The sequence below is a fragment of the Leptonychotes weddellii genome, chromosome 6 (genome assembly GCF_054177405.1).
Source record: "Leptonychotes weddellii isolate Sample4059 chromosome 6, ASM5417740v2, whole genome shotgun sequence".
Taxonomy (NCBI): Eukaryota; Metazoa; Chordata; class Mammalia; order Carnivora; family Phocidae; genus Leptonychotes; species Leptonychotes weddellii.
Window position 1 is genome coordinate 114,151,794 of NC_138374.1, and position 10,365 is coordinate 114,162,158.

General features: G+C 41.8%; 1 protein-coding gene across 1 annotated transcript; it reads right to left on the reverse strand.

Annotated features, from left to right (window-relative positions):
- Positions 1-4,126: 4,126 nt before the first annotated feature.
- Positions 4,127-7,591, reverse strand: LOC145722090 (alpha-1,3-mannosyl-glycoprotein 4-beta-N-acetylglucosaminyltransferase-like protein MGAT4E). Its single transcript, XM_081823206.1, has 3 exons — positions 7,484-7,591; positions 6,125-6,281; positions 4,127-5,340 (listed from the first exon to the last, which is right to left on the reverse strand). The coding sequence occupies exons 1-3, from the start codon at positions 7,589-7,591 to the stop codon at positions 4,199-4,201; spliced, it is 1,407 nt and encodes a 468-aa protein (XP_081679332.1). The 3' UTR covers positions 4,127-4,198.
- Positions 7,592-10,365: the final 2,774 nt, after the last annotated feature.

A 10,365-nucleotide genomic window follows, 5' to 3' on the forward strand; every position in this document is an offset into this window, starting at 1 on the left:
AATTTAATTTTTGATTGTATTAGCCAGTAATATCTTCTTCCTTGCTGTCATTTCCAACTTTTATGTGTTATTAAGTTTCAGTCCTTATAAATAGAAAAAGTTGTATTTTTTTCCAACCAAATAAGAAAATCTTTTTTAGCTAATGCATTTAATTCATTTTCATTTATCAGATAATATTTATATTTATGAATTTATTTACACTATTATCAGGTACCTTCTGTTTTTCTATCTTCTCCTTCTATTCTTGCCTTCTGGGAGAATTGGTTGAGTTTTCTTTTTTTTTTTCCTCATTACATTTCCTTTTCTCTCTGGTTTTGGCATGAAATACTATTTCTAGCCTTTAGAGTTATTTTTATTTTTATTTTTATTTTTTTAAAGATTTTATTTATTTATTCATGAGAGACAGAGAGAGAGAGAGAGAGAGGCAGAGGGAGAAGCAGGCTCCCAAGGAGCAGAGAGCCCGATGCGGGACTCGATCCCAGGACCCTGGGATCATGACCTGAGCCGAAGGCAGACGCTTAACCATCTGAGCCACCCAGGTGCCCTCTAGCCTTTAGAGTTATTCTAAAAATTTAACATGAATGTTTTTACTTAATATTTAAAGTTAGTATATTTACTCTTGCATTGAACTAGAACCTTAGAATACTATAATTCTAATTAACACTCCCCTCTCTACAAATGTGTGTGCACATACATACAATAGCTATATAAGATAAAATTCATTCTCTAACTTCTCTTTATTTTGAACCCAGATTGGAATTATGATTGTCATTTACAGTCTTCTAAATCTCTTAAATCTTCTCTCATATTTTCCCCCATCTTTTTATCCTGTGCTGCATTATGGATAATATCTTTAATTCTTTTAGTTCACTAATTTTCTATTTGATTGACTTTAATCAGATTTTCAACTTATCCACTGGGTTTTAAATTTCAATTCTTACTTTTTCCTATCTTCAGAAGTTCTATATTTCAGAAGTACCTGGCTGGTTCAGTCAGTAGAGCATGTGACTCTTGATCTCTGGGTTGTGAGTTTGAGTCCCAGTAGAGTGTAGAGATTACTTAAATAAATAAAAATTTTTTTGAAAGTTCTCTATTTCAAATATTCTCAGCCCTTTTTCTAGTTATTTATTCTTTACTCACATTTTCAATCTTAACTTCCGTTTTTAAAAATATATTAAAAGTTATTTTTTTATGGGTCTGATATTTTCAATATTTGAAGTCTTTTCAGCTCTGATTATGGTTTTTTTTTTTTTTTCCTGGTTCTCATTATGGTGCCATATTTCCTTGTGTGTTTTGTGAGTTTTTACTGTGAGCTTAAGTTTTGTAGAACTTTGTGAGGATTCTCTAAGTCCTAAATTCCTCCAAAAGATTTAAATTTGCCTTTTCCCAGAATCTTGGGAGGCACTACCAACTTGAACTGTGACTAATTTAAAATATAATCTTGGCTGGAGATTTTTGGGAGCACTTGGTAATGTTAATTTGGATCACAGCAAATCCATAATGGACAACTTGTGTTTAGGAATATCAGGGAAAAAATTTTTCCCGTCTAATAGTGCAGACTGAGACAGGTAATTTTATTTCTGTTCCCTTCTGTGGTGTTGTCTCTTTCCAGCTCTCTATGATGAGCATCCAGCCACTTGGTATTGCAGATTTACACGGTGGCCTCCCATTATCCATGAAATCTTAGGTATCCCTGACCTTTTCTTTAGTCTCATGCACCCCCCACAGCTATCAAAATGGAGCGCATAGGAAACAGACTGAGGGTTGTTGGAGGGGAGAGGGGTGAGGGGATGGGGCAACTGAGTGATGGGCATTATGGAGAGCACCGGATGTAATGAGCACTGGGTGTTACATAAGACTGATGAATCACTGAACTCTACCTCTGAAACTAATAGTACACTGTATGTTAGTTAATTGAATTTAAATAAAAAATAAATTAAAAAAATAGAGCTCAGTGTTACTGATATTTGGTTAATTCCCTCAGAGCAAAAGCCAGCTTAAGTCCTTATTTACCTATCTGGATTCTTATTTTTGTTTAACTTTTTGGTCTCTGAGTATTTCTTAGATTCTTTTCATTTCTTTGATACACTTAAAAACAGTTTTTAAGTAGTTTGTGTAGTTTATTTTATTTATTTATTTATTTATTTTATTTATTTTATTTTTTTTAAAGATTTTATTTATTTATTTGAGAGAGAGAATGAGAGACAGAGCACGAGAGGGAAGAGGGTCAGACGGAGAAGCAGACCCCCCGCTGAGCAGGGAGCCCGATGGGGGACTCGATCCCGGGACTCTAGGATCATGACCTGAGCTGAAGGCAGTCGCTTAACCAACTGAGCCACCCAGGCGCCCTATTTTTTTATTTTTTTTAAAGATTTTATTTATTTATTTGACAGAGAGAGAGATAGCGAGAGCAGGAACACAAGCAGGGGGAGTGGGAGAGCGAGAAGCAGGCTTCCTGCCGAGCGGGGAGCCCGATGTGGGACTTGATCCCAGGACCCTGGGATCATGACCTGAGCCGAAGGCAGACGCTTAACGACTGAGCCACCCAGGCGCCCAGTAGTTTGTGTAGTTTATTTAGTTGTTTTAATCAGGAGAGTTTTTATAGTGTTCATAGACAAATTGCCAGTAATAGATTCTTCTGTAGTTTCTTTTTGTAATTATGCTGAGTAAAATACATGGAATTTTTTTGCATGAATGAATAATTTTGTATATATTATATTGAAGCTGGGGTTTTTTCATTTAATGGTGTGTCTTGAAGATCTTTTCAAGTTATACATAGAAGTTTTTTTTTTTTTACAATAACAATTTAGGTAATTTGAACCTTCTTATGCAAGACAACTAGAAAAGCTGAACAAAATATAAATAGCAACTGATTGAAAGCAATAGCAAAGTAACAAGATAAAGAATTATTAGGTCAATGCGAAAAAAGTTTTCTGCCAGCTGACTAAACCTCTATTGGAAATTTTTAATGGAAATCTCACCCAAAGATTTTACTTTCATTTTATTGGTCAACCAAATTGCAAGGAACATGGGAATTTTGTTCTTTTTTAGGTGTGTACCTGGTTTCCCATGATGTAATTGTTCCTAATGAAATGGGAGAATAGGGGCGTCTTGGTGACTCAGTTAAGTGTCTGACTCTTGGTTTCGGCTCAGGTCATGATCTCAGGATTGTGGGATGGAGCCCCACGCCAGGCTCCATGCTCAGTGGGGAGTCTGCTTGGGATTCTTTCTCTCTCTGCCCCTCTGCCTCTCCCCTCACTCGTGTTCTCTCTCCCTCAAATAAATAAATAAAATATTAAAAAAAAGAAATGGAAGAATAAATATTCTAGTGAGAGGCAACTGGTTAGACTCAAATATTTTTTTCCTTTTAAATTCAGGAAACATTTTGGGGCACCTGGGTGGCTCAGTCGGTTAAGCATCTGCCTTAGGCTCAGGTCATGATCCCGGGGTCCTGGGATCAAGCCCCGCATCAGGCTCCCTGCTCAGCAGGAAGCCTGCTTCTTCCTCTCCCACTCCCCCTGCTTGTGTTCCCTCTCTCACTGTGAATAAATAAAATATTAAAAAAAAAAAATCTGTGAGCATCTTGGACTTCCCAGCCTCCAAAACTGTGAGAAATAAATTCTTGTTTATAAGCCACCCAATCTATGGAATTCTGTTACAGCAGCCCAAACAGACCAGGACAGGTGTATAGATCTGATCTAAAGTCAGTTCCACCATGATCATAGTCCCACCACTATAAAGACTGCTATAACTCTAGATAGGGCAATAACTCCTTCGTGGAAAGATCTTGTGATGTTATACTTGTTTGTTGATAAGAACCCAGGCAGAAAAAAAAAAAAAAAAAGAACCCAGGCAGTTCATGGTGACTCCTTCCCTCTTTCTGGCCCTTGGAATCCAGAGGACATTGTCTTGTCTCTGCCCCTCATCAGACTGTGTTATCTATCTTGAGTAACCTAGAAAAATCAGAATTAGGATGACCACACATCTCAGCTTATCTGGGGCAGTCTTGCTTTCCACCTGTTGTTCTAGTGTCATTTTTAATAGTGCTTCCTTTCATTCTCAAAGTGTCCCAGTTTGGATAATAAATTACACAGTCACCCTACTCAGAATGAGCAGGCTTTGATCGATTTTAGCTTTATTTCTGGTCAGCCATGTGGATTCCATTCTCAAGCCCCACTCTTCCAGTGTTCCCATTGTGCTAATTCTCCTCTTCCTCATTCTGAGTCCAGACTCTGATCTGCCTGATCAGGAGCCAAGACTTTTGAGATGCTAGCACAATCAATCGTATACAACTCAACTCCTCCACAGAATCTTCTTCATAAAATACCCTCTGGTCCAAATGTCCTTCCACCAGTGGACCTAGTAGGGTATAGCGGGTGCAGCCTCTGGAATCCTCCAAGGGATCATAGCCAAGTTCCACTTGTCCCTGCTGTAGCCAGTACAGCCCTTGTTTGTCAGAACCTGTCAGCACCTCTATCCGGATGACTTTTTGTGGCTTCTCCAAAATCACTGTCAGGTAGTTGCCTTCTATAGGATTGAGGACAGAGTAGCACTCCTTGTTCAGAATATAAGCGTACTGTGGAATAATATTCAGTTCTGCCATCATGTCAGTGAGGACATTGGCAACAGGGTTGTCTGGTTCGTCAAAGACCTCTTCCTTCTCCACAAGAAAGCAGGTGTCCTCAAACAGAGAATAATTGCCCATGTGGTAGAAGACCGAGGGACTGAAACGAATTGGAACATTTTGGGCCAAGAGTAGACGGAATTCAGAGAGAAACAAATGAATGGGAATGTTCTCATGGAAAAGGAGAAAGAAAGAGGTCAGGCGGGAGAGGTCACTGTTGTGGAAAACTTTCCCAGAGAGGCTCAGGCTGGAGAACTCTAGGATCACCCAAGGTAGTTCTTTCCAGGCTGATAATACCCAATAGATGGTAGAAATAAATTTGGGGGTGCAGTGAACATAATCTTCTATCATCAGAAAGTATTCAGAAAGGTTGAGAGCAAAGTTCATGAGGAGGGCATAATTGACTTTCTGCCTGGAATAATGTGCTTCACAGGGTGAGGTGTGACTAATGTTATTCAGATCTCCTGGGAGAGGAGAGTCACTGAGACCACCATGGATCACGAGCAGCTTCTGGGCCTCAATGTGTGGTTTGAAGAGGCTTGAAATATTGGCAACTGTTTGGCTGAGCCATTCGGGATCAGGATCTGACAGGTGGACCAACACTACGATACAATTCAGCTCAGGTTCTGAAGAAGCTTGGAAAAGGGACTGCAAGGTGTCCAAGAGGTAGCTCCCATGAGGGTGCTGCTCTGAGGAAATCCCCACCGTCAGCAGCTCTAGGGGTGGAGGGAGATAAGGGAGCCTTTACCACTTCCAGATGGGGAAGAATTCCCAGGTCTCTCCTCTCAGGTCTTCCCCTTAATGCCATATCTGTGATAAATTCACATTTCCTTTCCTTGGAAGAGTGTGGTCCAGATATGAGGTTAATCTCTGGTTAGAAGTTGTGAAGTGATTTTATTTTATCACACCTTTAAACGGCTATTGGCGGAAACTTTATGAAGAACAAGTCTCCCTCTGATGGGGGAGGCTGCCATGTACTAAAGGTAAATTTCTTGGCTTGGCCAGTTAACCAGGCCTTGACCTCAGAGTTATCTCAGCTACTGTGGATCAGCCAGACCTGGATTAGAGGACCTCCAGGGACCTACATAAACCCAAGGCTTCTGGCAGTCTAGTGTACAACTAGTCAACATCCAGCCACCCTTTTCTTCCTCTACCCAGTGCTTTTTACCATAGCTCTCCTCTCCTCTACTCCTCTCCCATTCTGTCTTCCCCCCAGCCCGCGGGGTGGGGGACATGAATGAGCTTCACTATGGGATGGCTCCTTAACAGGTCACTGTGGACTTCTCATCTTGTTAGTCATTCAAGGGGGTGGCCAGTGGGAAGAAAGTACACTCAGGATTATAACCTGTACCAAATTTCATAGCATGGCGCTCCCTCAGAGTATCCTGCTTTCCTCCCCAGATGCCAGCTCATGTTCCCTTTTTACCCATCCTCCTTTTTCTTGTTGGAATACCTTGTCTGACCTCCTCCCAGTCTGACCACTCCCTCCCCTAGACTCACTCTTTTCCTGGGGAGGGGATCCAGCCAGGAATTTGTAGTTGGCCCGTTGGAGTAAAGGGGAGGGTTTCTGCATGTCCTTGAAGGTCGCCAGATGGTTCTTACGTTCAGAGCTGATTTGCTTCTGATTGAACTGCCACAGTATTTTCTTCTTTTCCTCCTGCTGAGGATATGATGAACATCAGCCTGGAGACAAGTAAGGGGCAGATCCCCCCTTTAAGAGGCGGGGCGTGCCCCAGGATCTAGTCACCAGAGAGCCCAAGTGTCAGGACTTAGTTGACTGCTGTCCCCACCTCATCATGAGAACACACAGGACTTTCCAGAAGAGGTGGTGGGCCCTGGAATCAGGTAGAAAGTAGGAATACGGGCGCCTGGGTGGCTCAGTTGGTTAAGCGACTGCCTTCGGCTCAGGTCATGATCCTGGAGTTCCGGGATCGAGTCCCGCATCAGGCTCCCTGCTCGGCAGGGAGTCTGCTTCTCCCTCTGACCCTCCCCCCTCTCATGTGCTCTCTCTCTCTCATTCTCTCTGTCTCAAATAAATAAATAAATAAAATCTAACAAAAAAAAAAAAAAAAAAGAAAGAAAGTAGGAATACCTGTAGGAAGTTCCTAGGCTTCTGTAGAGTAGAACTTGCTTGCCCCACCATGTCTCACATCTAATTTCTCTTACCATTATCAGGCTGGCCAAGGTCATCTAACTCAGCTTAGACTGTGCTGGATTCTGTGGCAGGTACTGAAGACCAGTGCCTGGTCCTGTCCTTATGGAAGACACCCACAGTGCCTCAATTCTAAACACCTTTCTTTTATTCCACTCGGACTATATGCATGTTTCTCAACCACTTCCCCACATCCACCTATGCTTTGCTGTAGCTGGTCTGAGGCATTAAGGAAAAATACAGACTCTCAAAACCTGAGCATGCCCTGCATTGGATTTGGTTTTCTTTACTTGCAGATGTTGTGCACGTGGGAGAAGTTATTTTAGGGCTCTGTGTCTCAGTCCCTTTGTATGAGAAATGGGATGACTAACCTCTCTCATGCCAGGCTCTGGTGAGGGAAGTGGCCAGCACTCAGGCAGTCCTCATCACATGCAGGTCCTGCCAGTCAGCATGGTTTTCTAGAAGTGTCTGTGCATTACTCTCTCTACACTTAAACTGCCCTCTCTTCCTCCTTGCCTTTATTCAAATATTATACATCTTTCAAGGCTGGTTCAATATTAACCTTTTCTCTGACACTCTTCTGATTCTTCAAGTGCCCTCTTCTTAGAACTTCTGCGGTGATAACTAGAGTGTTCACATGACTGGAAAAAAATCCCCCCCCCACCGAAGTATTGACAAACAGTCCAATCTCTGTCTCTGGTACTTACCAATGATAAGTTATATGTAAGATGCTCTTCATTATTCTTTTGGAGGAAGAAGTTCAGGAAGATTAAGGACACAGCAACTATGATATATTTCCATAGGCAATGATGCATGGTGCTGGAGCCTGGAGCAGCTCTGCAAAGAAATGTGAGCAGGATACAGATCCTGAGTGCCTCCAGCTCAGAAAAGCATAGCGATGGCCTCCTCTTGCCTGGAAGTCTCCCACTTCTTTCCCCTCTTCCCTCCTCCTGGACACCATTGCCAAATCATGTCAGTCGTCTTTTCCCCACCCACTTCAACCCTCCTTCCTACTTGTAGCCATCTAAGGAGAGACAAAGGCCAAAGAGTTTGATTCTTTTCCACTTCTACCTTCTTCACCTCCTGTCTGGGTTTCCAGGTGAAATTGGAGTAGCTTCTTTTGTTTATCCACTCTTGGAGTAGAGACCCAACCAGAGAGGATGTGTTGCCAAGAAGAGGAAATCAAGTGTTAGACATTAATCATATTCTTCCCTAAACTCCAAATTCAAGTCAAAGTCCCTCCTTGGATGTTATTGACCCATAAATTGGGTCTTGTCTGTTAGTTCCTCATTTACTTTTTTGTCTGATCCTTCTTCCCAGGATTATGTTAGGCAGATTATGATGTTTTGAATCAAGTCAGAGAGACCAAGGGAAGCTCTTGTTAGTGTATCTCTCCCCATCCTGAACTGGTAAGTAGGATGGAAATCTAAAAGTGACAAGAGATTCCTAATCACGTGAAAGTCGTTACCATGTTTGGAGTGCTACATCCATGGAGTCTTTTTGTCTAACAAAAGATGTGGCTTGAGGGTTTATCGGAGAGCTGGAATTTCTCTGAAATCAAGGAGAAAATAATATTTTTATGCATGCAAGATGGGGTCCCAGAGTGGCTCCTCTGAGGTAGCAGAAACTAGTCACCCCTCCCAGGAGACCCTGCTTGACAACCATTGTCCAGCCTGAATGGGGGGCTGGTTACCACTCCAGCCTCACATCAAGCACCTGTTTCTAGATAAGGTGGAGCTAAAGTTTTAAAGCCGGCTTTCCAGTCTTTTATATCAAACTCAGAGGTGTGGAAATTAACTGTTGGTTTGAATCTAACTAACGAAAGTGGATATTGAATGTTCCCTTCCCCTATTAGAGGGTTGCCACAGATGGTTCCTGGAGGACTTATCTCTCCCCTTCTGCCCCCTCCCCACCCAGGCTCTGTGATGCTGTGCTACCTGGGGGATATGGCAGTCACCGCAGATTGGCCCCACATCTACAGTTCTTCCATGGGCCTCCCACTTCCCAGAACTGCCCAGCGGGCTTCTGAAGTTTCCTTTTCTTCTCTTTATCTGCTCTGTCTCATTACCAAGATCACATTTCCAGTTCTTCCTTGCTCCTCTCACCCCTCCCCCCCATGCTTGACTTGGCACTAGGCAAAATGCAGATTTGGCCTTTTACTAAGTAAAGAATAGAACCAAATGACATCATCTCTTATCAGTTCAGCTTTTTAGATATGAAAAACTGAACCTGGGGCGACAGGGTGGCTCAGTCAGTGAAGGATCTGACTTCAGCTCAGGTCATGATCCTGGGGTCTTGTGATCGAGTCCCGCATCGGGCTCCACGCTCAGTGCAGAGTCTGCTTGTCCCTCTCCCTCTCCCTCTGCCCCTGCCCTGGCTTGTGCTCTGTTTCTCTCTCAAATAAATAAATAAAATCTTAAAAAAGAAAAGAAAAGAAAAGAAAACAACCTGTATTTAGAATAAGATTTTACTTACAGTAATGTTTTATTTCCTTTCAGGTTTATTGAGATACAGTTAACATACAGAACTATTTACATAGGTTTAATGTGCACAGCACAGTGCCTTTACTTACCCATATCGCAAAATGATTATGGCCATAAGGTTTAGTTAACATCCATCATCCCATATAGACACATACACATACATACACACATCTTTGTGATGAGTACTTTTAGTATTTAGTCTCTTAGCAACTTTCAGATGTACCATACGGCAGAGTTAGCTATAGTTATCATGTTGTACGTTATATCCTCGGTGCCTATTTATTTTATAACTGGAAGTTTGGACGTTTTGACCACCTTCCTCCACTTCCTTCTCCCCTTAACCCCCCACTTCTGGTAGCCACAAATCTGATCTCTTTTTCTGTGAATTTGTTTGGTTTTTTTTAGGTCCCACATATAAAAGAGATCATATAGAATTTGCCTTTCTCCGTCTGACTTACTTCATTTAGAATAATGCCCTCCGTGTCCATCCATGGTGTCACGGGTGGCAGGATTTCCCTCTTTTTGATGGCTAAAGAGTACTACACACAATTTTCTTTACCCATAGTAGTGCTGTTTTGAGAAGTCCATGTATTTAAAAAATACAGTCTTCCACCACAGCATAACTACCTTGAACTAAAACCCTTTTTCCTTCTCCTCTCTTTCCCTCTTTGAATCCTCTTCCAATTTTTCTCCCCCTCTCCTTTCTCCTCTAGGAACCAAAAAACAAACAAGCAAACAAATAAACAAAAAATTATTATTTTTTTAATTTTTAAAAAAGATTTTGCTTATTTATTTGACAGCGAGAGAGGGAACACAAGCAGGAGGAGTAGGAGAAGGAGAAGCAGGCTTCCTACAGAGCAGGAAGCCTGATGCAGGCTCGATCCCAGGACCCTGGGGTCACGACCTGAGCCGAAGGCAGACGCTTAATGACTGAGCCACCCAGGTGCCCCAAACAAAAAATTATTATATTGAAGTTGAGATGATTAGAGAAAATCTAGGACAATTTTTTTGCATTAAAATTATGTATAATTTTGATGTTCAATTTATTATTTTTTTTCTTTTATGGTCAGTGACTTTTTTTGGTCTGTTTAAGAAATATCACACGC

What these genes read in the sequence shown, in the direction of transcription:
- LOC145722090 (XM_081823206.1), bottom strand. Translation starts at nt 7,591, where the DNA reads ATGCATCATTGCCTATGGAAATATATCATAGTTGCTGTGTCCTTAATC. An exon ending in TTACATATAACTTATCATTG is followed by an intron (nt 6,282 to 7,483) that starts GTAAGTACCAGA and finishes TATCCTCAGCAG; the next exon opens with GAGGAAAAGAAGAAAATACT. An exon ending in ATCCCCTCCCCAGGAAAAGA is followed by an intron (nt 5,341 to 6,124) that starts GTGAGTCTAGGG and finishes CTCCACCCCTAG; the next exon opens with AGCTGCTGACGGTGGGGATT.